This window comes from Oryzias melastigma, linkage group LG4 (genome assembly GCF_002922805.2).
Source record: "Oryzias melastigma strain HK-1 linkage group LG4, ASM292280v2, whole genome shotgun sequence".
In the NCBI taxonomy this organism is placed as follows: domain Eukaryota; kingdom Metazoa; phylum Chordata; class Actinopteri; order Beloniformes; family Adrianichthyidae; genus Oryzias; species Oryzias melastigma.
In genome coordinates, this window is record NC_050515.1 from 14,280,067 (window position 1) to 14,304,338 (window position 24,272).

At 39.1% G+C, this 24,272-nt stretch overlaps 3 protein-coding genes and 1 long non-coding RNA gene across 7 annotated transcripts in view; 2 read left to right on the forward strand and 2 right to left on the reverse strand.

Moving 5' to 3' along the window:
• Window positions 1-1,339: 1,339 nt before the first annotated feature.
• abhd8b (abhydrolase domain containing 8b) lies at window positions 1,340-9,175 on the reverse strand. Of its 3 annotated transcripts, none has more exons than XM_024278107.2 (6): window positions 8,853-9,173; window positions 5,343-5,356; window positions 4,455-5,258; window positions 4,196-4,366; window positions 2,351-2,567; window positions 1,340-2,241 (listed from the first exon to the last, which is right to left on the reverse strand). In XM_024278107.2, exons 3-6 carry the CDS (start codon window positions 5,246-5,248, stop codon window positions 2,005-2,007), a joined length of 1,419 nt encoding a protein of 472 aa, XP_024133875.1. In that variant the 5' UTR covers window positions 5,249-5,258; window positions 5,343-5,356; window positions 8,853-9,173; the 3' UTR covers window positions 1,340-2,004. The 3 variants fall into 3 exon arrangements, with proteins under 3 accessions (XP_024133875.1, XP_024133874.1, XP_024133873.1); XM_024278106.2 differs by having other exon boundaries at window positions 1,573-2,241; window positions 9,041-9,144; XM_024278105.2 differs by lacking the exon at window positions 5,343-5,356 and having other exon boundaries at window positions 1,573-2,241; window positions 8,853-9,175.
• Window positions 8,297-9,975, forward strand: LOC118598671. Its single transcript, XR_004947761.1, has 2 exons — window positions 8,297-8,419; window positions 9,120-9,975. It is a non-coding gene; the product is annotated as an uncharacterized LOC118598671 (long non-coding RNA).
• A 2,747-nt stretch (window positions 9,976-12,722) lies between these two features.
• On the forward strand, window positions 12,723-19,764 carry dda1 (DET1 and DDB1 associated 1). Its single transcript, XM_024278564.1, has 5 exons — window positions 12,723-13,092; window positions 13,509-13,589; window positions 15,886-15,937; window positions 17,802-17,863; window positions 17,991-19,764. The coding sequence occupies exons 1-5, from the start codon at window positions 13,084-13,086 to the stop codon at window positions 18,093-18,095; spliced, it is 309 nt and encodes a 102-aa protein (XP_024134332.1). The 5' UTR covers window positions 12,723-13,083; the 3' UTR covers window positions 18,096-19,764.
• ano8b (anoctamin 8b) overlaps window positions 19,512-24,272 on the reverse strand; it is a 37,012-nt gene continuing 32,251 nt past the window's right edge. For both annotated transcript variants that reach the window (XM_024278562.2, XM_024278563.2), the window contains exon 19: window positions 19,512-24,243. In XM_024278562.2, coding sequence (XP_024134330.1) covers window positions 23,530-24,243 — 714 coding nt within the window. In that variant the 3' untranslated portion in view covers window positions 19,512-23,529. The remainder of the gene's footprint in view (window positions 24,244-24,272) is intronic.

The window sequence follows — 24,272 nt, forward strand, 5'->3', positions numbered from 1 at the left end:
CAAACCTGCAATCGCCCTTGATAACATTTTTCCAAACTTAAAGGAAACAATGCAAGCTAAAATATGTCAACAATAAAGTTATAAAATTAAGCATTTATGGCCCTGCAACAGACTTGTTCTGGGTGTACCTCACCCTCAGCCCAACAGCTGCACCATAAACTGATTCAGCAGGTTTGGAAAATTGATTATTTATGTTTTAGCAAAGTTTTCTGAAATGTTTTATTAATAATGCGTGCTTTAGCATCAAAGAAAATTTTGAATCAAATAACAATAAAATGTACTTTTTTATCTAAATACGAAATGGCTAAAAAGAATTCCAAAAAACAAAAAGAATGTGACTTTTCACACATAATTTTCTAAATTAATGTGGCCAGTGCCAAACTCTACTCTTGATCGCACAAACCCAGATGAAGGGTGAAGGTTACGATCAGATTAATACGGGCAACAAACAACAACATTTAGCCTTGGATGTACTTAAAATATGTGCAATATGCATCTTGACTGCACATGTTAAGTGTGGCCAACATGAATTTCCATCACTTTCTGTGCTCGCCGCACGTAACAGATTTCCTAATTCATTTTCTTGCTTTTTGCAGTAGTGACTATAGCATTTACAATTTTTGGCATTTTTATAAATATTTTACAACAGAAGTTCAGTTTTTATGCTAAGTAAGTGCATGTGAAACAGTGTTATTCTGGTATGGTTAGGATTTTGTCATGAATTGGTCCCCTGTCTCCCCCTCTGGCCGCCATCGGGATCCATCACCTGAGTACTAGCACTTCCTGGGTCTCCACACTACACTTCCCATCAGCACCTGCTAGAATCCCCACAGCTGTTTACATCTGGATTCACTCCCAGCAGTATTTAGCTCTTGTTTGTGCCACTCTGCCTGCATCCTGAGCGGTTTCACCTGATCTGATCTTCTGTTTCATCTGACCCAGCTTCATCTTTGACTTTTAAATGTTTGCTGCCTGCCCTGACCCTGGCCTGGACTCTGACCACTCTGGTTGTTCTCTGATGCCCTCACGCTTGGGTTTGACCTCTGTCTGCTTTTATTGGCACAGACAGGAGAACAGGAGTGGAGCACAGCTAAAAATCAGCAAAGCTAAATCAGGGTCAGGCTGCTGCACTTGGATCCAACCGTCTGTCCATTTGTGACAGATTTGTTGATTGGTCCCAAATGTTGCCAGATATTACGCTACAATTGACTGAATAAGAAGTTGTAAAAAAAGCACTATTAACATTTCAATGTAATTACAGTTTAGGCAGGCAGAGACTGAAGGATTCAATGTATTAGTTTGATGCTTGTAAACAAATGATACATTTGTCTCAATAAGGAAAAGTTGAATACAATAATTTATTCAGCCATTTATTTTTTCTTTAACATTTCATAAACTTCTATCCAACATTTGTGTTTATTTTTGTGGGATTTTATTTTCACATCTTCATAAAAACTTAAAAAAAAACAATCATTTGCAGCTTGAGATTAAAAGTGCTAACACAGTAGGTTTGTTCACAACCTAAAATGTTTGAATCACTTCTTCAGGAGTATGAAAGTATGTTTCCTCTTCACAGGATGTGCAAAGTCACTCAACGTTCTCCTCTTTGCGTTGGACTCCCAGTGTTTCTGGGAGCGTTCGCAGCTGAATCGCTGTGTCTTGTGTTCATTTTTGCAGAAACCACTTCAAGGCACAACAAGGATTTTCCTGCTGCATGTTTGGAACCAAAACTGTTTGCTGAAGACTGAGATCTTCCTGCTTTAGCTCTGGTGTTCACATGTTGTAAAGGAGAGCTAGAAACTCAGCACGGTCCTCCTGCCACAAATCTAACATTCGACTGACCTGCTGAGACAAACCAGCACTTCTGGTTGCCTCAACAGGCTCATTTTCTTAGAGAGTGCTCGGACCAGCTTTGGTTTTTCTCTGGCAAACACTGTTTCAGCTTGAACCGTCTGAATCAGCTTTATCCAGAGTTATCTTCTCCCTTCGTCCCTCTGTCCTGGATTAGGTTTGCCTGGCGGTTGCAGGCCGGACTGTGGCGGGCTCGGTCGCTTCTCTGTTGTTGTCGGTTTGAGCTTTGGCCGTCTCCGGACGAGTTTTGTTCTCCTTCTTTACCAGCGCTGGGGTGGCCGGTTCCCAGAGGAGGAACTCGTGCAGGAGTGTGTTGACAGTCTCTGGACACTCCATCATGACCATGTGACTACCATCTTCCAGCACCTTCAGGAAAGCCATCAGGAGGATCTGATGGAAGCAATCATCCATGTCACCAGGAGAAGGAAAACAATCATTTTTATCATTCAGAAATGTTCACTTCTTAACTGCATGACATAGGAGGGGGGGTTCGATTTACCTCCGCCATGCGCTGGTCCTCTTCAACCGGGACAAATTTGTCGTGCATACCATGAACGAGCAAGATGGGCACGGTGAGCTCGGCGTGGTAAACCTCGTCCCCCTCAGGCCAGTACTGCCCGCTCATCATGGCACGCAACACGAATGACGACACATTGAAGGCATTGTTTTCTTTCAGCAACTGCTTCTCCCTGGCACCCTGCCGAGCAAAGCCAGCCCTGCCGGGACAGAACACAGGAGTTTGATGAGGAGGAAATGTGTCCAAAAAAGTATTCATCCTTTTTGCCTTTTTGTTGCTCAAATTGAAGGTTTGAGGCGAATAGCTAAAAGAAACATTCAGGAAAAAATGTGTTTAATATGTCTCATTTCACGACTAATCACTTTGACATTTTATAAAATTACCGATTTGGCAACAGCCTAAAGGACAAAGACTTATCTTACAATCACAGTAACAAAAAATAGCTTTCAAACATTTACATTCTATCATTATTAGTCTTGATGTGTTTGAAAACACACATTTTTATGTATGTATCAACCGTATCATCAAGTGTCCCTGATACAAATCCCGGCTGGGACTTTCTGCCTGGATTTTACATGTTCTCCATGTGTGGGTTTTCTCCAGCCTCTCCAGCTTCCTCCCACAGTCCAGAAACATTATTCATAGGTTAATTGGTGACAGTAAATTGCCCCTAGGTGTGCTTGTTAGGCTACAGTCACATATCCCAAAATGCCACAGTGCTGCGACCTAAATACAAGTTTTTCAGTAAATTTGGCAGGTGGCATTTGTAATCGGGGGGCAGTCGCGGTGGATGGGGAGGTTTTAAGAAAAAAGTTAACATTTGACACCAACTGGATGGTCAGTGGCCGCCCAGGCACATCTTGGCTATGTCCGAATTCCCATTCTAATCTCTAACTACTAAAAGAAGACTTCAAGCAGGACGATATAGTCCCCTGAATTTTAAAAGCAATTTGGACACCTACTTTTTTTCTAAATGGCAGATATAATGTCACAAATTTCACAAAGTGAAAATATAATCAATACAAATGCATACATTTTATGACATCAGTTTGTGAATCCATTATTCCGATAATGAAAATGTGGATAGTTTGCTTAAAGGGGACCTACCATGAAAATTCTACTTTTTGAGGTTTTAAGTAGATTATACTGATCATTCCTCACTATGAAGAACCCCTACAGAAGTGGTACTTTGATCTGTTCATGCATTTAAGAGTGATCCTCTAAAAACCTGCACTGTCTGCAGCAGCCCCTCCCATACACACAAAAATGAGCGGTTGGAAACGTGCTGAAGTAAGCGCCCTCTCCAGGAAGAATCTGCTCTGCCAGCACCGCCCCCAGTCTAACACCAACACTCAGTTTCTCCATGGAGCTAGTGGTGATCAGCAAAAAACTTTCATTTTAGATGCACAATATCATATATATTCCAATTGTGTCCTGTGTTTCAATGAAGTCCAGCTCCAGTTGTTTGTTACTTTAGATGTGGGCTGCTGATCACTAGCTGCTCAGCTGTTCAACGATTTCCTAATGGTATCATCCCCAACGGCTGACGGCCATCTGACTGCTGCTGTCTACGGTTATGACCATTCTAATGATTTCAGAAAAATTCAGGCAGCGACATGACATTTTGACAAAAATCCTGCCTCATCGCGCGTTTGGCAGTTGTATTTGTGAGCATAAGTGCAACCTGCCTTTTACCCTGCCTTTACCCAACAGTGGCTGGTTGTCTCCAGCGGCTCTATGACCACTAAAGGGGATACAGCAGGTTCTAAAAGGGATGGATGGGTTTCTAAGTTCATTATTTCCTCTCTTGTTTTGGTCAAATCTTACTTGAGAAAGCTCCACGCCAGCAGAGGAGACAGGCAGTGAAGCACACAGGTGGGCAGGTTGAAGATGGAGCAGAGGCTGGGCTCCAGAGCGGTGGGACCGCCACCGTTGATCATCACCATCTTTTGAATTTGATCTGGAAACTCGTGAGCCAGGAATGTACAGAAGGACACGCTGGAGTAAAAGAAACAGAACAATCCAGAAAGTGTTATGCTGTAGTATTTTATACTGGCATTAATAAAGTCTTAACTCTCATTTTTACCCATAAGAATGTCCAATCAGAATATTCCTCTTCTTTGCATATCTTTTGAAGATGATCCTCACATCCTCAGCCAGGGCGTAGAACGTGTATGCAGCAGCTATCTGTGGAGCAGAGCTGGCTCCGTGACCTGCCAAGTCTGGAGCAATCACCTCGTAGCCCAGGCGAGAAAAGAACTCCAGCTGGCTTCCCCAGATATCTAGCGAGCCTCCCACTCCGTGGATGAAGAACAGAACCACGTCTGAATGCGTCCCTTTGCAGGCTGATATCTTCCTCTCACAGTCAATCACTACGGTGCGTTTGGGCTTCCTCCTGCGCTTCCTGGGCTGCTGGGATTGGTCGGGGTGAACCGCAGCAGGTGCCTCACCTGCCGCTCCTGTTTCAGATGCCCCGTTGTTTCCGGCTGTGACGGATTCTGAGCGGGGCTCAGGAAGGCTGACGGGGGGAGATGAGTTACGGGATTCTGCCAGTTCAACTTCCACAGTGCTGTTGGGTTCTGTCTCTCCGTTTTGACAGGATTTCAGCTCGGCGCTCGCCCTCTCACCCAGATTCTCTATGAAGAGCTGTCCGTTGCGGTAAACTGTGATCTTTCTCTTGCAGCTGACGCTTGCCCCCTGCGATGGTTCCTCTTCTATGGGGCGATCCGGGATGATGTGTCGAACCCGCAGAACTCTGCCTGGTTTCACCTCCACAAACTCATAGCCGTCTGCAAGTTCTGAGGTTTCAATGGGGACCACAGTGTTGGCAGATTTTGAGGTGAGGCAGCAGAGGAGACCTTCTATAAAGCTGGTCAGCATGGCTACCAGTCTGTCATGTGAATGAGAAAACTTGAATTAGTGCACAAAAAAATATATCATACGTCAAATTAGCAAATTAAAGTTTGCAACGTACCATTTAATCCAGGACTTCACGATCCCCCCAAAAAAGATACAAACATAATTAATATAAAAAAAGCTTTTACATAAAATACAAAAGGGGTTTATACAAATAAGCACTTTGCGTGTCAGATCAATAACTCCCTGTTGTTGTAAAAACTGTCTAACACAAAAGGTTCTCAGCGCTTATCTGTTTCCTCAGCTGTTGGACAGGATAAGTTAAAAAAAATAATAATCCAGGACATCCCTTCATCTTCATTTAGCATAACTTTGCATGGTAAAATAACTGAAAGATATTTTTTATTTAGTTTAAAATAAATCTAAAAATGTATGAATCATCAGAGATTGAAGGCGACTGTCACACCCAAAGATTCGCTGCAAAATTGTGGTATTAAACCTCAACCAACGTTCTTTTTTTAAAAAAAGCAACAACAAGTTATTGTAAAAATTTGAAGAACATATGACGCAGAATCTTTTTGGACGACCTAGCTCAGAGGTAACGCTGGTTTCTTACTGACTAAAACTCAGCGAGAGCTGCAAAGTCCCACCTCACCATTTAGAAAAATACATTTTAATTTATGTTTTTGTGGCCATCCGATTTTAAAATGTAGCTTTAACAATAGTTGAATTATAGCAGTGTTATAGTTCTACTTCAAGAAAAACATTTCTTTTTAGCTCTGGGAGCTGGTATTTCAGTTTCTACTGCCTACACATCATTTTGTACAATTAAATATTGGTTTGCTGAGCATGTGGTTGTTTTTTATTTTTTAAAGTAACAATAAAAATATACTGTGAGTAACATTCCACCATGTAAACAGGTTCTGTGTTTTCTTGAACCATAGAAGCTCAAACTCTTGTGGTTTGTTTTAAAGCATGGCTCCGCAGCACGGCCTTCAGCAGGTATTAATAGCAGCGGACCGTTTTAGCTGCTTGAGTTAAAGCTGTCTGCCATGTGATCACTCCGCAGGAACACACACTGCTGCCCTGCCACACACAAGGCAACAAAACCAGTCGCTGATGGTACTTTTTAAGTATTCCCCATTGAATTTACATCAGGAAGTACATGTTTATTAACTCACTCAACCAAATGTGTGACAATATTTAAGTCAAATAATTCTAGTTAACTAATTCTGGAGCTTTTCTGAATGAATCATTTTCTTCCCAAAAAGGAAGACATTCCATAAACACTGCAGGTAAAACACAAGAACAAACAGCCAAAGCTTCAGCTGAGCCATAGCAACAATGCAGCAGCCAGGCATGGTGAGCCACCGTCTCTGCCAGCGGCATTATCTTAGCTTCCTGCTGCTCCCCTCCTTACTCCAGGGGATTAAACCCTGTCACTCTAAGTCCACGCAACAAATCTGTCTATCTACTACCTTGATAAAAACAATGGCGCTGTGCTGCTGCAGTCCTGCACACGGTGACAGGTCTTCGTTTTGACTTGTCAGCTAATGCTTTCATTTGGCGATTGCAGAGATTGCTATTTTCGTGCCTGTTTTGCTTACTTGCAGATCCTTTGTCCACACAGCTGTGTTATATAGTCATATATTGAAGTCATGTGGAAGAAGCTGAGCAGTATTCAACTGTATTTCTTTAAAAATTCATCAATTTGAACAAGATAATGTGTCTGGTTGATGACTTATGTGAAACGTCTTCAGCATTAATACACCACTAATCACTGAACCATTGTCAGAAAGAAACACCTTTTTAAATATTTGACATGTTGTGTCACTTTAATCAAATAACAATAGTAATTCAGAGTTTATGTGTATTTTATTTTTATTTTAGGTAATAAAAGTTGCCCAACAGTCCATTTATAAAGGCATCTTGAGCATTTACAGCTCAATTTGACTCATTAGACTCTTATAAACAATTCTTAAATCAATGTAAGATAATAGTACCTAGATGGGTCAACTACTTTTTACATTTGTGTCACTGTAGTATCCATCAAAGCAGTCAAATACAAAACATGAAGTTTATAATTTAATTTCTCTTGAGACATTAATGTCTATTTACGATCAGTGGCGGACTTAGCATTTTTGGGGCCCCGGGCAAACAATAAGAAGGGGCCCTTTGTAGTGGCTGCATTAATCACGTCTTTATTAAAATACATACCCGGGTAAAACGTTTGTAACATATCCAATGTTTTTAATTTTTCAGGTTTTACTAAAAAGTCTAAATTTAAAAACATTTTCTTTACTTATAATAATCTGCCCCTCTTTTTACCTTTCTTCTCTTTTTCTCTCCTCTCATTCTTGACTTTTTATAAATCTTTTTTTAGATGCTGTTCTGTTTTTTCTTGTTTTGTCTTTCTTCCTGCACTTTTGGAGTGTAGCAACAATTTTTTTTTACCTTTTTCCTTTTTTCCCAGCTGGTTTATTACCAATTTTTGCTATGCAAACTCTTAGAGGAGTCTCTCTCTCACTGCTAGCTAACTTGCTGTTGGTGGAATATTCCATTGGTGGAGATTTTATGGGGGAGGATGAAACACTTTCACGTGAGCGGTCTAATGCTATCTTGATGATTTTTGTTTATTTTACTATAAAAGAGACAGATAATTTCTGCGATGATAGAAATTTTTGTTTTTTAATCAAATCGTGGCCTCAAAAGTATTGGGGACCCCAGGCAATCGCCTACCTTTGTCAAGTGGTAAGTCCGCCCCTGTGTATGTATATTTATTTTCCAATGTCATGACTAGATATCCCAACTTTGATATATGTGTGTATAAATGTATATTTTCTGTTGTTTTCTTTTTTTAGTTATATTTTTGTTTAGATTGCTTGAAATAAATTCTGTTTTTAACATGTTTTTTTATCTCAATGTGTCAGCCCATGTCCAAAAAGACTGAACATCTTTTGAAGAAATAAAATTAGAATTAAACACATGTAACAGGATTTAAATGACAGCTATTCCCCTTCTTACACATATAGTTCACGTCTGATCGAGCACTTCAGTCCTGTTTGTTTACTACAGCAATAGAAGCTGCTTCTGACAAGATTATTACATAACATTCACCTAAATCAGACTGAATCAAAGTGGGATTCCTGAAAAGAGCAGAGCTGTGGGATTAGGAGACCCACCACAGATTGACAGGTATTTGGAGACCCAGTTATGATTGATAATAATGTCATAAACTTCTTAAATATTGTCATTGTGACCGTTTTTGATCTTTTGGGGGACATTTAATAGGCAAAATTTAACTAATAACATAAAAACATGAAGAGTCTAGAGTGAAATAACAGTCACAGAAACAGTTTTAGTGGAAACAAAGGCAGTGACAGAACAGCAGCCATTGATTCCAACACTGTAAATAATGCAGGAAGAGCAGAAAATGCCAGAACGCTTCGCTGTTTCAGCTTCAATGTAATGACAAAGTAAAGTATGTTGTCTAAACGGAACTGAAGAACTGTAGAGCTGTCTCTTCGAGAGCTGCAGCTTGATGCACAGCCGCTTCCTCCTCCACAAATCTATAATCTAAATGAACAATAAATAACCACAGAACTCTACAATCAAGCACACGGCTTACCTTTATCAAGGTTTGATATCCCGAAACCTCCCTATATGATCAGTTTGATACCGTTTTCTTTGGAAGCATCGAGGATGAAGGAGACCAATAATCTGTGGCAGTCAATCCAATAATCTAATTTATCGGGATTTCGTTGTCTTGTAGCCACCACATGGCGGCCGGCCAGTATTGACCGGCTCGCGGCATACCTGTGTGTCACGGGCATCCATATGAGTCCCTGGGTTTGTCCTGAAAATCCAACAACTCCTCCATACTTTTTCTTATCAGTTCCAGGTGGTGTGAACCATCGGACTGAGCCGCCAATGACACGGAGCTGCCCTCCGCCGCCGCCGCGTGGCCCCGGGCTGGGATGGAAACAAGGAGCGTTTGTTCTTCTGTTTTACTGACTTTTTAACGAGTTGTAACATAATTGGAATAAATGATATAAAATATGCTTAAGTTTAGAAGTTGGAGCTGCCAGGATGGAGGCCCAGGAGGATCATCATGAGGACATGGATGAGGAAGATGCTGAGGAGAGGCGTAGATGATGCTCTAGTGTGAACAGACAGCTATTAAGAAGGAAAAAGGGGAAATAATTATGGAATGATAATAGTAATATAAATAAAGTCCCATTCTAACTTTTCATTTTTTTTGTAAAATTGTTCCCAGATGTCTGATTGTGCAGTTTTTTTAAGAAATATTTTAATAAAAAAAAAATTAAAAAAAGCACCTTTGGGTTGATGGCAGGAATTTTAAGGTGGAGGTTAGCCTCCACTTATTTCCCATTAGCTCTTAAAAAAAAAACCTTTATTAACAAAAATCGATTTCCAAACACTTCACAAGAGGAACACAAAGAGAATAGACTACAAGAGGGGTAAAAAAGAACAGTATTCCAGAGCACATCTGAGTAAAACAGCGTGATGAAAATGGGGTAACGTTGAAAACATCTCTAGCTATTTCTACAAACAGGTTTCAGGTTTTATAGCTTTCAGATTGTATGAATTTTTGAGAGGTTTCCTGCATTTTTTAATTTCACAAATGAAGAGGTAAAGAGGGTTTCTTGTGGGTATATTTGCATAAGGAATTTGACTAAAAGACAAATTCAATTAAATAAATTGACCTTTTTGTTTTCTATTTCTTCTTCTTCTTCAAAAACAAAAAAAGTAAAATAATCTGCTAACATAAACACAATAAAGGATATGTTTTACCAGCAAGTTTTGTAAACCAGTCCAAAATGTTTTTGGTAAATGAACAGGTCCAAAATAAATGTGTAACAGTTTTCAGATTCCTTCTGTTTCCAGTAGGAGCAGCTGGCCAATATCCTTTTGAAATTTATGGGAGATTAAACATTTAATATTTAAAAGAATTCTATCTTATCTCTTTTTCAAATATATTTATAGGGTAATATTCACATTTTTTTCCATGCCAAGAGGTTATATTGTTCCAAAAAGAAATGATATCTGGAGAAGAGACAGTAATTTGCTGAAACAGCCCTGGATGGATTTGTGGCATGGTCATCAGCAATTTGCTCACACTCTCTCCCGCTAGCTTATAGCATCTCACAAGCACTTGCGTAGTGAGAAAATGGGCTGCACGGTGGCGCAAGTGGTTAGCGCTCTCGCCTCACAGCGAGAAGGCCCCGGTTCGAATCCCGGCTGGGACCTTTCTGTGTGGAGTTTGCATGTTCTCCCCGTGCATGCGTGGGTTTTCACCGGGGACTCCGGCTTCCTCCCACTGTCCAAAAACATGCTTCATAGGTTGATTGGTGACTCTAAATTGCCCCTAGGTGTGAATGTGAGAGTGAATGTGTGTGTGATTGTGGCCCTGCGACGGACTGGCGACCTGTCCAGGGTGTACCCCGCCTTCGCCCATCAGCAGCCGGGATAGGCTCCGGCACCCCCGCGACCCCGAAAGGGAGGAAGCGGTCAAGAAGATGGATGGATGGATGGATAGTGAGAAAATTATACAGTGAGCAATATCAGAAGTATTCACCCAGTTTTGTGCCAGAGGGCAGCCCTCTGTATTAGGAAAAACAAATTTAAAGTTCATAATTTGTTTGTTTGTTTGACTTTCTGATTTAAAGCAGGGACATAATATATGAATGTACCATTTAAAATTTCAAATATATATATATATAAGCCTTTTAGGCTAATATTCATTTTTAGCCCTTGTCCTAAGTACATTAACATTGGGAGTGTACAAGAAAGCATGCTGAACTTTTTTTTACCAAGGTGTTTTTTTTTTTAATCTTCACTGGTGTCTGTGGCAGACATGAAATCCTGTGGGGTCATCTGAACCTGAAAAGATACCACAAGGGTTAGTCCTTGTTGAAAGGCTGATTGTCCCTAAAAATATTAACAAATAAAGGATAACAGAAGGCAGACAGCAGCAGATATGGAGCAACACAAATGGGGTTATCAAAAGCAAAACACAACAGTAAATTTATTAGACATAGAAGAAACAATGGAAAGAATAAACAGATAAAATAAAATACGTGGATTGAAAAAACAATTGGAAAATATACAAAGGTGTGATGGAAATTTTGACTATTTATAAGAAAAGATTAGATCTGTTTGCTACATGAGCTCAGAGTTTTCAGTTCTCTGTCATGGAATTGAATTCCAGGTGTGAGAGGCATGATTTTCATTCAGGATTTTGATCTGAATTTTATACAACATAAATTAATTATTTTTTTCTTTTATTTTAAAAAAACAAATCAAATTACTACTCTCAAACTAATATTGCCAAGTCATTAAAAACATTTTATGATAAAAAATTGAATAATAATTATATTGTTTTTTTAATGGATGAGTTTGGTGGTTTTATTCCACAGACCACATTTGATTTGATTAATCCATTTAAAAACACACAGGTCTACTGTTTGAAAACAATGCAAGAAAATCAATTATCATGTTGAGCATATAATGAGCATGACAAGTTTTACACAGGAGAATGTCTCTGAAAAAGTTATTGGTAATTTTCTAAAGAATATTTGTAGCAAATGTTAAAAACATTTAATGAGGAATGATTTCCCCAGAATCATATCAGCATTGTGTATTCTATGACTACAAGTAGCTGGTTTTGTTTTAGTTATTCTGATACTTATTCTTAATGTTGTTGTTATGCTGAATTGTATTGTGGAAAATTTTGGTCACACTTTCCTGTCTGACTCAATCTGTTGTCATATGTAGCTTAATCTTTATTGTGTTGCCAAAAAAAAAATCATTACACATCAATAAATTTCATCTTAATTTATTTATCCCTGATGGTAAAAATCGTGGACTTTCCTCACACTGATTGCTTTTTCGTGAGAGAAATTTTGTTTTTTAACATGCTTTATTGAACATTCTGATAGACAGGAAAACAAATAAGACAATAGAAAAAAATACAGAAGTATTTAACAAAAACAATGTAAATATAAAATATTAAAATCATCACAGACTGACAGTGTCTTCACAGCTTTTTGGTTGACCGAATGAATTGATTGTGGATATAGAGTCTGAATTCACAAAAGAAAGCAACACAAATGTTTTTTACATGACTATTTAACTTTGGGGAAAAAGGAACTTTTCCAAAATAAGAATCAGATTTATCATAAAGACATTATCAGCTTTATTGACCTGTTGAAAAACCCAAACCAAAAATCATCCACTTTTTTGTGGATCCATCCTATGCCAAAATACTTTTACACGTGGACAGTTCCAAAACAAATGCTCAATAGTCTCATCGGAATTTGTAAGAAAATTACAAAGAATATAAACGTTCCACACTGATGGACATTAAAAACATGTCCATGTCTGTCTCATCGTCACATGTGAAGGAGGCTAGTCAATGAATTAGGGAAGGGCCACATTCCTTTGGTCAATGATTGGCCTTCTTATCAAACACGTACCACGTGGGACCAAGAGTGAGCCAATAGCTGTTAGCAGGGGGTGTGGCCAAGTAAACGTCGCTGCCATCAAGCCGTCATGCTAGCCGAAGTAGTTGTTTAAACCGTTTTACGAACGAATGGCTTACAACTTAGGTATTATTTTGCATAATTAGTTTGATTTTCTTGTTGACATTGATATAAGTTATGGAAACGTGAATTTCTGAGTAAAGTTTGCTGGTTTTGTGAGCCAAGAAGACCCGCTAGATTAGCTTACTTGTTGAGCTAGCCTTTGAAGCTAGCGCGGCCATCACGAGCAACACAACAAATAAAGAGTCCAGCTCAGAAGTGAACGCTCGGACACTCAAGATCTCTGCCACCATTATGGAGAAGGTAAACCCTGTACAGATCGATTCAGCCTTGATTTAGCTGCTCCTCGTCGCCTCTGGCATACGTGCTGTTAGCTTACTGTGGCTGTTAGCCGCTTACCACACCTTCAGATGCTGTTTAGGCCAAGCCGGCATCGATTTGATCTCTGATCTGTCCAGCTACTCTCCGGCTATTTTACAGGCACATGTTGTACATTTCACAACTGGGGGGCTAAAATAAACCTTTTAGGGAGGGTAGTGGGGCCATTTCAAGACTCACAAGGTGAAGCAACGCCTGGCATTTGTTCTGTTTTGCTGAGCTAAATAAGAGGCTTTCTCAGAACGGAGACCGATGCTATTTGTTTAGCTTTGTAGTGTTGATGGTTGAATTATTTCATGTTCACTGTCTGCTAGGTCCATTAACATTCTATATTTTCTCAGGCCGATTTCTTGAAAGGACTTCCAGTCTACAATAAGAGCAACTTCAGCAGGTTCCATGCAGATTCTGTTTGTAAAGCATCTGTAAGTACAAAAAAAAAAGTCTGATATAGTAACAGTACGTCTGTTTACAAATGATTAATACTCAAACATACATATTTAACCAGGTATGTAAAACCAGATTATATTAAAGTCCCTCTCCAGTTATCTTTTGATCTCTTTAAAGCATTTTAGTGGTCTTTTAATTATGATTATGCTGTTTTTAGGCAAAGTCAAAACACTTGTTGTTTTCTTGTACATAGTTTCTGCAGAGCAGCATTGACAAATTGCCTTAGAGTTGTGGCGCCTCGTAAGTTTACCACACTTCCCCTCATCCCTTTGTTTACACTCTTTGCTGCTAAATTACAGCGCCTCACAACCCCAACCTGATATTATAGGGCCAACATAAATGGTGAACAGAGCTATCCAGCCGTACAGTTTTGAACCTGATACCATCTCAGACGAAGAAAAAATTAAAAATAAATGGATGTATTTGTCTGCATGTGGATGAATCAGAATGGAACAGAGAAGGAAGCTTGTGGCCCGCCGATTGTAGCATCTTTGTCACAGCTACAATTTTTTCAAACATCATTTAAAAAAAAAAAAGTTAAACCAGTGCAGTTTCTTTGTGGTTCAAGTGCTTATTTACTTGCATTCTTAAGCAGGAGTTTCCAAAGCAAGGGTATTGCCTTTATGCTTTTTTTTAGTGATGAACTGTCAAGGTGTTTGGTCTGAAGTAAAATTGAGAGCAAATGTAATTTAGTGTAACACATACAGAAATATTATTGCTGTTAATTGAAGTTGCCAAGTGGTGACGTGGTTAGTGTCGGAGTATTGGCAGACTGAAAGCAAAACTTCAAGACAAAGTCCAAGAAAGAAAAAAAAAATCTGAAATGCTTTCTAACAGCAGTTGATGTCACTCTGGTTTTGCTGACTAGAAAACCCCACTGCCTCCTAAACTACTTTTAAAATATTGATGTGAACTAATTCAAAAAATAAGATTTGGCATGAATATTCAGTTTAATGGTTTGACCAACTTTAAAGCAGTGAATCTACTAATGAGCTTTACAGTTTCAAAAAAAGGACACTGTGTACTTTGGAAAAAGGAGTGGACAATAATCTTAGAGATATCTGGAAATCCCTTAAAAATACTTGTTGGTGTCCAGAAGTTGTTGGACATAATGACCCTTTGCCATCGTTGGAAGAGCAAAAGCAAACTTTTTAGTAGGATTTATTTATATAATTCAACAACCTGAAAACAGAAAAAAATGTGTTTTTTAATCTGAATGCATCTAAAGCCTTCATTCTGTGAAACACAAAAACAGTATGATGCAATGGATAATTGCTGTTCTGGGAAAATGGCGTGAATTCTAAATGAACATTTTAAGTGGACAGGATACACGTTTTGACCTTTCAGAGATCTTTACTGGTGCTAAAAGCAGCAAAGGTGGTTGGATGACACAACCCAAGGATTTCAGAGGCTAAGAATCTGTATGTTGCGACCTTTAGCTCAAATAGTTTAGCAAGTGCATCATGTTGAGCATCGTAAAGCTTCTAGGCTTTAAGGCAGCTGCTGCTATAAAAATAGGCAGTTTGTTTTTCTTTTGATTTAGTCTTGAGCCTAAACTCAGATCTCTTTCATGGTACATAATGGCACCGAGGGTAAACATAGTTTCAAGCTATCACCTGATCATGGTTGTTTGATGGAACTGGGAAGAAAATAAATGATATTAACCAAAATCACAAACTTTGCTGATGTCTATATGTTCCAAACTGTACCCAGTGTTTTATGAATTTGAAGCACATCAGATTATAATATTTTGTGTGCCACATCTAAGCTGTTATTAGTTAGTTATATTGTGTATTGTCTTAATGATCCTTATCTGAGCTGCCATCTGCCTCAAAACTGTGCGACTAGAAAGCTCTGACATTTTTGCTACGCTAATGTTAGCTTGGGCTTGTGGGATGCTATAAGCTAGCAGGAGAGAGTGTACACAAAGTGCTGATGGGAAATGAGCAGATGTACCATCTGCGCCAACAATCCTACCCACAACTCAGGGGTGAATTTCTAATGAGTTTGTGCTGTGCTGCAGAAACTATGTCTTAAAAAACAAAACAGGCTTTTTGATTTAGTCTAAAAATGGCATAATCATAATTAAAAGATCAATGGGAACAATTTACAATAGAAAAAATATAGTTGGAGTGGGACTTTAATAGACTTGAGTCACGTATTTGTAAATTAGTAATTATGCAACCAATTCAATGTCTTATAAGTAAAAAAAAAATGTAAACTGGAAAAGGCAAACATGAAGTTCTAACGTCTTTCTGTATTTTTGCACAGAATCGAAGGCCTTCTGTGTACCTTCCAACACGAGAATATCCTTCTGAACAAAGTAAGTACCGTCAGTGATGGAAAACAACAAAACACAACCATGAACTGTTAAAATTTTATTTGGGTTGATTTTGTTTTTTTGGGGTGTTTTACGCGCGTTGATGATCAGATTAATTGACACAGTGGCAGCAGCTTGTTTTGAGTCTCGGCTTTAAGAAAAACGAAAGATAGTGACCTGTAAGGGATGAAACAATTTGGAAGCACTAGCATGAATTGGTTGTTTCATTACACTATATTACCACTGTGGTCATTAACAACTAATGAGAATGAAAGCTTTGCTTAAATGAAGAAAAATCTGTAAATATGAAAAAGATTACAGCAACTCTGCTACTCTGACCTTATGGAACGTGAATGTTAGCAACAGGTTTGGTGCATTTATGTAAAAGCTGATTGTTACAGAATTATTATTGCCAAGAAACATCAGTTATGACTGCATATAAGACATGAACACTTCATTTAAAAATTGCTTTTGGTCATTCTTTCTATGGAGTAGAAAAGATGTACAGACCTGTTATTTCATTTGGCAAATTAATTCTGCGGGCCTCTTAACATTTGAATGTTCTCAGTTGCTTTTCTACTGGTGGTTGTGACTTGAATAGTCAGATCATTATAGCTAGAATTGGTTTTTCCAATTTGCTCAATGAATGTTGAGACAAGATATTCCCTCCAGTCTGTGAATTTTTGTCCAAACTCTGCTGGCTGAGCTGGATTCAGAGTTAACAAACATCACGGCACATTTGATTGAATACATTTAAATATTTTTGCTTTTCTTTGACTCTTCGTGCATGAAAAAATAGGTGGTAGTTGTGAGAAAATTCAGTGTGTATTGACGTCACTGAATGCAGATGGTATGTTATTTATGTTCATCCATAATGTGCTCTTTATGCAGTTTGTGTTGATGTTCATTCTTCAGAGTTAACCAGATTAGCTGGGATTTTAATCCTTTGTGATCTAGCAGGATTAATAAAAATTAGATTTTTCTGAAATGGAAAGAAAAACAACTTTAATGATCTTTATATCTTTGAAATATAAAACAATATCATTCTCTGTCAAACCAAAATTGTCAGCCATATCCTTTATTCTGTAAGATCATTTTTCTCAAACACATCTGTTTGTAATGTTTGTCGTTGTCTGGTCTTTGCAAACCTTGATGATGATTTGAGTCCAGTATGAAATCACTGGGTTTAAGGCAAATTATTTATGTAAAAAGATGTGTATTTTATTGCTGCAGACCTACGGTAGCTTAAATCAAAGTTAAAAACAAATGATGTCCTTCGGATCTAAAATCATACTATTTCATACTGCAAAATGGCTTAGATAAAAACTACTACTAAGGGCTGATTTTTACCTATACTTTCTCACATATACCTGGATGTAAAAGCAAAATTGTCATTTTTCAGAATCAGAGATTTTATATTAAAAGCAACCTCCACTGACGGCACAACAGCAGAAATGAGTCTCTTTTTAAAGAAAAATTGGCCAAGAAGAGAAAAAATGTAAAAGTTTTCCTGAAAAATAAAGACTGAAGGTTGAAGCAGATGTGTCAGATGCAGGTCTTACCACACCATTCAGCCTCTTTAGTCTTTTTTTTTATTGCACCCCCAAACAGCACAACGCTTTCTCTGTTAACCACACCCACTTCAACAAATTCAACCAATTACAGCTGCTCTACGATGTGAAAGGTACTGCGTTCTCCTCAGCTGATGAGTCTGGAAACGGCAAACAATACTACAGTTTAAGGTGCAAAAACATCTTGCAGCGTGTGCAGCAGATGTTTGTGACCTTACTTTTGACTCTGGCTAAACAATTTATTTTAGCATCTTTAGATATAAATATCTGTAATTTGTCATCTTTTCTACCTACAGTAATTGTAACAGAGAAGACCAACATCCTCCTGCGTTATCTCCATCAACAGTGGGACAAAAAGGTAACCATGCTTTTCTGAATCAATCTTTTGTGAATGCCCTAAAGTTTGTCTTTATTGTATCATTTTAAATCTTAAAAAGAAACGACTACTCACTCATTTTTACTTAATTCCTTTTGCTTTTCACCAGAATGCAGCAAAGAAAAGGGAACAAGAGCAAGGTGAGGCGGACAGTCCAGCACCCCCGAGGAAGATCGCCAGGACGGATAGCCAAGAGATGAACGAGGATTCATAAAAGTCGATATGTGCATGTTTGTGTGAGTGTGTGTGGGAGAACGAGAGAAGTGTGTCTGTCTACACAGGGTTTAGCCAAGAAAATGCAATACAAAGACTAATTCTAGAAAGAAAAAGTTGTAGCTTTTTTTTTTTTTTGTCATGAGGCAACAGGAATGTTTTTGTCCTGAAACGACCCACAGATATTTAGTGAAAATGACTGGAGCAGAGATGGTTTGAATTTCTGTTTGTTGCTGACACTGAAGGTTGTAGGTGTGTGGGTGAACTACTGCTGTTCTAATAATGTTGACTATTCCTTGTGTGGACCGGAATACACTTGTTTGCATGCAGGCTAAGCTGTGTGTGTGTGTATGTTGTATCGTATGTGTTGTGAGTGAATAGTCAAAGAAGTGGGTAGATTTCAGAGTCAGACTTGACAGCAAAAGTCTCACACTACTTTTAAAAACTTTAACGTGTAGCCTTCTGTGACCCGGAGAGTCTGATCTGTGTGAACATTTTGTTACGATTTTAATTTTATTATGACTCGTTGTTGTTTTTTTTGTTTGGCAATGAGCTTCCTGCCAGCCACAGTGCCCACCCTCTGAGTTTCACTGCCCGACTCTGCAACCACACGGGGGCATTGCAGCATTTCTCCACACCATTGAAATCTACAGAACCAGGAATGCACTGTGACGAAGAGCACAAAGTAGAGCCGACTCTTCCAGAATGAGACGTGTTTATAGGGCGAATCTTCATATCAGTGTTCTGTTCTCAGAGTTGTTCTCAAAGGTTAAATGTGTTGCTATTTTTCTTTGGAAATATACCTATAGCACCATCTTCTGGTTGAAAAGAGAAACTAAATGTAGGGTTTTCTTTAAAAAATCTTTTAGCTATAAATGATAATACAGATGTTTCAAATTACACTGCTTGATAACAGCACAGAAACTACTGAAAGTGAAGAAAAGGGAAAAGAATGATTCTTTTTGTTGAACCTATCAGAGCTAGAGTCATCAGCCATCAAAGTAGCCATGTCTCTGCCTTTCTTTTTGGTTAATAAAACATCCCCTGTATGGAAAAATCTCATAATAAAGCTAACCCCTCGTTGCACAGTGGATGTAATCTTGCCTTGCATGTGGATCCCTTCACATTCTGGTAACCATCTGAAGGGTTTGTCAGGTGTGGTTTTGGACGCTTCGAGCCTCGAGGCCTTAAAAGTTCTCTTCCTGGTTCGCTCCCCCAGGGCTTTCAGTGGCTGCTCTGTCTGTTTGACAATCCTGGAAGATTTCTGTCAAAGAGCTAGCACAGGTGACCGCAGGGGGGTGTTTATATATTCAGCCATAAATGCACAATAAGCATAAGCAACATTTACCACCCTACCTTGCCCTTCTGGATTCAGTTTGTTTTGATTTTTAAGGTTGCAACATTAATTTCATTTTCATTTTTTTTTTTTTTTTTACAAATTGTTATCACTGCCCAGCATTCACAAAATTCTGTCCCTTATCAGTTGGTGCAGTGAGGAGGGTCGACTGTGGATCTAACCGACATTGTAAATACTGTTTTCTACACATGAAACCGTGTTCTGCTTTCGCTCTGATGGACTGTTCAACTACACCCTAAGCCTTGCCCCCATCCAGTGTTAGGTCTGATGTCCTTTTTAGCTTTGCTCAATAAAAACTGGATTCAAAATGGAATGCTGTTGTTGTGTGATGTTTGGTGAGAAATCTAGTAACTCATTTGAAAATGCATATAACATTTGTGCTAAGCGATGGCCTGTGAGGTCCTCCCAGCATAAATGAACATTTAAGAAAAGACACAAAGTCGTCATATTTAATGCATTTGAAAGTTTTAATAACTATTTTTCTGATTTTACAAAAATATGACAAAATAAAAGAAATAAATAATCCCATTTCCCATTTTCCCCCTCTTTTTTTTCTTGACTTTTTTGTTGTTTTTTACAGTGGTATGTTGGAAGAGCTTTTGATGTTCTTTCAGTGAGGCTTCCATGATGATGTCTTCACTTTGAGGTTTGGGTCTGGGCGTAATGTAGCTGTGGGGAGACTCGCCTGTTCACATCCAACTCATGATTCAGAACCTTTACTGGATCCTTGACTTTGCACAGATTTGACACTGACGGCACAATAAAATCCGGTGGATTTAAGATGTTTGAGCTGCTGTTTCTTTAAGGGGTCTCAGTGCTTATGGAAAAACCCAACTGTACTAGATCTGTTACTTTAAAATCTAGCTGCTGCAACAAAGATGGTTTATTCTACCATTCCTAATCTCTTGTTGTGGATTTGCACACTAAACTCCACTGTGATGTAGCACAATTCCCAAATCCTCATCAGCACAGATACAGTCGGTAATGAATGCACTCATCGTGTCACCGTTCCTATCCAAACGCTGCACAGACTGAAGGTTATCAGGAGACTGAGTGCAGCTTCCATCACCATCTGTTCTGCTGCTTCCCTCAAAGATGTGCCAGCCGCCGAGAACAAAACACAAAGCTAAGGAGGACATTGAGTTTCTGTCAGCGTCAAAAAACCCATAGTGTTCATTTATTACAGTGATTTCCAACGGTAGAAAAGAACACACTGGAGACTTGACTGTAAAATGAGACCACACTGATAGACTTTCTGTATTGCATTAGATCGTTTTGCCTGAAAAAAAAATGTTTTTGCCTTCTCTTTAAAAACCACAGGACTTGAGACTAGAGTCTACATGAAACACAAAAAGCCTGAAAACTATTTAAGAACCGAAAGGCCAGTGGGGGACGGTACTCAAATCATAAGACGGACTCTTTACATTAAACACGCCACAGGAGGGCCCTAAGTGTTATTGCCACAATGCTAGCAAGAGGTGAAAAGTATGAAAATGCATAGTTGATGTTTGTGTATCTCAGCCCACATGACAGTGCAATGGCCTCTTCAACCTCTTTCAGTGCCCAGTTCTACACCTCCCTTCAAGGAACCCGCAGACAAACACAGACTGTGCTTCTTTGGCTGTTTAGTGAAAGTGGCACCACCTTCTGGAGATCCTGCAGAGGTGAAACACTACTTGATAGATGAGGAGCGGTAATGTACTTTCTATGGTGAAGAGACAGGAAGTACAGAACAAAAGATTAGGCACTTTTACATCAGTACTTAATCCTAACCAATCAGTGGTGAACTGTAGTTGATGTTTCTGCTTTCTGATTGGTTAGTAGGGGTGTAACGATTAATCAATTAATCGATTTATATTCCTTTGATCCAACCACATTCATCTGATTCCTAATCAAAATGATCTATACAATTATAATACAATTTTAAAACTAAATAATTTTAAATAATACCATTTGGATTTAAGCACAATATCTTTATTTTAGTATAATGTAAAAACAATTAAGTGCCATCACAGACGTGATGGCGGTAAATTATGATCAAGCCATCATTACAGTCTAATGTATGAAAATACTTTGTGTTTTGAAAGTGAGAATACAGTGTGGAAGAATGTTCTAATACTTTGTATTATTTTGATGTGGAAATGCAACTTTATGAAACTAAAATGTGAATGGATTTGCCATTACTTCTTGTTTGCTTACATCTTTAATTTACACTTTAATATCTTGCAAGAAATACAAGGAATCTGGAAAACTTCACCTGCACTGTTCAGTTCCAGGTATTTATCTCTGAGTCTAAAGATGTTTTAGATCGATTTTAGGTCCGTGAATCGTATCGTTCAAAATGAAGCGAATCAACTATGAATCCTATCAACTACAAATAGTAATGACCATGAACCCTGTCAACCATGAATTGCATCGATCATGTATCAATTATGAACCCTATCAACCATGAATCGTATCGACTACGAACACTATTGACCATGAATCGTATCGACTACGAACACTATCGACCATAAATCGTATCGACTACGAACACTATTAACCATGAATCGTATCGACTACGAACACTATTAACCATGAATCGTATCGACCATGAATTGTATGGACTATGAATCCTATCAACCACAAATCGTATCGATTATGAATCGTATTGACTACGAACCCTATTAACCATGAATCGTATTGACTATGAACCCTATCGACCATGAACCGTATCGACTACGAACCCTATTAACCATCAATCGTATCGACTACGAACCCTGTTAACCATGAATCCTATCAACAATGAATCGCATTGACCACGAATTGTATTGACCACGAATCGTATCGACTTTGAAGCGTATCAAATATTAATTGAATCGACTATGAATCGAATCCTCAACTACAAATTATGTTTTGTTGAAATGAATCGTTACACCCCTATTGATTAAGAATTGTTTTATCCCAGTGCCCAAAACTCTTGTAGAATACTGTGCATGTCATGGGTGAACAGTATTGTGATAAACACTGATTTAGTAAAAAGAGAGGAAAAAAATAATAAGAAAATAAAAGTATTGTCTCTCTTACAGTAAATAAATAAGCTTTTAATTGCATGAATGAGTGAATAAAAGGAAAAATAAGATATTAAAAAAAATCAGCTTTGGCATCATGTCATGAGGCAGATATGCACCTCTATGCAGGTCTCTCTAAAGATTAGTGCTTTAAGTGTTATTATTTCACTTTTTTCTCATTTGGCTGAAGTGTGTGGAATGAAGCACCATCTGTGTTTACAACCCCTCCATCCGTGCTCTACTTTTATTACTTTACTTCTTGTGTTTTCTCTCTTTTCTCTGGGCTCTCTCTCTCTCTTTCTCTCAAACTGACTCCTCCTTTGAGCTCCTTTGAGTCGCTGAGCTCTTTACATTTACAAATAAATGTGTCACAGGAAAAAGGAGAAAGCTCACCCCAACTTTCAAAATAAAGCTGGTGATCTATCAGGGAGTAAGAATGCATTTATGACGACTAACGAGAATTATTAAAACACTGATTTATATTGCTTTTTCTGCTTTGTTGTAAAAGTGAGGACCCCCCCCGAAGTCCTCACTGTTAAAAATGACACTGAAATCTGATCTTCACTTGAGCTGTGAAAGCTAAAAAAAACACTGTTATTTGATATAATTGGTAATTCTTTCATGTTTCCTCAATAGCAGATATGTCCTGATATGAGGCTGATGATATTTTTTACAATTTTTGACCAGAATCAAGAAACGTAGCTCTCGGGTTTGAAGGCTTAAAAAGTAGAAACGCAGCTTTTGTGTTTTTTAAAGTATTGCGGACAAGGAAGAATTTGTGTATTGTGTGTGTGTTTCTGTTTTGTTTTTATCAGGTCATGACAGAAAGGCTTATGCTGATCTTACAAAGCCTGTTTTTTTTTTAAGTCTGTCAGCCAAAGAAAAGGCAAACCAAAGGAAAAGTCATGTCTCGTTGTTTCAAGTACCTCTGCACGCTGCCTCAGACGGCGCAGGAGGCTGTCAGGCCTTTGCTCACAGTAGCAACCTCTTAAAAGCAACCAGTGATTGGTTTTCTCTTTTAAAAGCCTCTAGATTTTAGAACTTGCTGGGTCCAAGTCTGTGCCGTGTCCGTTCTCGGACCCTTCGCCCCCGGGCGAGGGGATCTCATCAGGGACTCCATTCAAGTCAGAGCGGGACGGTTGTCTTTCTGGCATCTGTGACGATGATCCTTCTCCAGGTCTGGGTAGTGGAGCCCCGTTCACACACGCTCCTCCTTCAGATTTCCCAAAGTTAAACAACTTCCCCGGGTTGAAGGCTTTAGTGGGTGACTGAGAACGCTCCTGAGAGCTGCTACCTGATGAGGATGATGTGGTGCTGGCGGCTGCGGCGACAGAAGAAGCCGTCGCTCCTTCCTTTTTATTCTCAGGTGACTTGAGGAACTTAAAGCTCAAGAACCCGGACAGCTTGGGCTCACTGCCCGTGGGCGACTGAGGGGAGCGGGCTCCACCTGAGGAGAACTTGCTCTGCAGCGGGATGATCTGCTTCAGCTTCATCACGTTATTATTGGCCAGCAGGGAGCTCGGCCTCTTGGGTTTGTCTGACCCGCCGGCCCCTCCTCCCCCGGAGCGAGATTTGCTACCATGACTTTTGTCGTGGTGGTGGTCCGCGGAGGAGTCGCCTCTGCTGTCGTCCCGCTCCCTCTCTCTGCGGGCCATGTGCTCCGCCTGCCTCTGCCTCTCCTCTTCCTCCCTCTTCCTCCTCTGCAGCTGCTGGTAATGCTGCTGCGCCTGCCGCTCGTGCTTCTGCAGAGGAAGGGAAACGTTCACAAGAA

Bases quoted from the DNA above. Each gene is read 5' to 3' on its own strand.
- abhd8b (XM_024278107.2), bottom strand. From the start codon at position 5,248: ATGCTGACCAGCTTTATAGAAGGTCTCCTCTGCTGCCTCACCTCAAAA. The intron at 2,568-4,195 runs GTAAGATTTGAC...CTGTCCCGGCAG, and splicing joins CTGGCGTGGAGCTTTCTCAA to GGCTGGCTTTGCTCGGCAGG. The intron at 2,242-2,350 runs GTAAATCGAACC...TGCTTCCATCAG, and splicing joins AGGACCAGCGCATGGCGGAG to ATCCTCCTGATGGCTTTCCT.
- dda1 (XM_024278564.1), top strand. The intron at 13,590-15,885 runs GTAAGTACAAAA...ATTTTTGCACAG, and splicing joins ATTCTGTTTGTAAAGCATCT to AATCGAAGGCCTTCTGTGTA. The intron at 15,938-17,801 runs GTAAGTACCGTC...TTCTACCTACAG, and splicing joins AGAATATCCTTCTGAACAAA to TAATTGTAACAGAGAAGACC.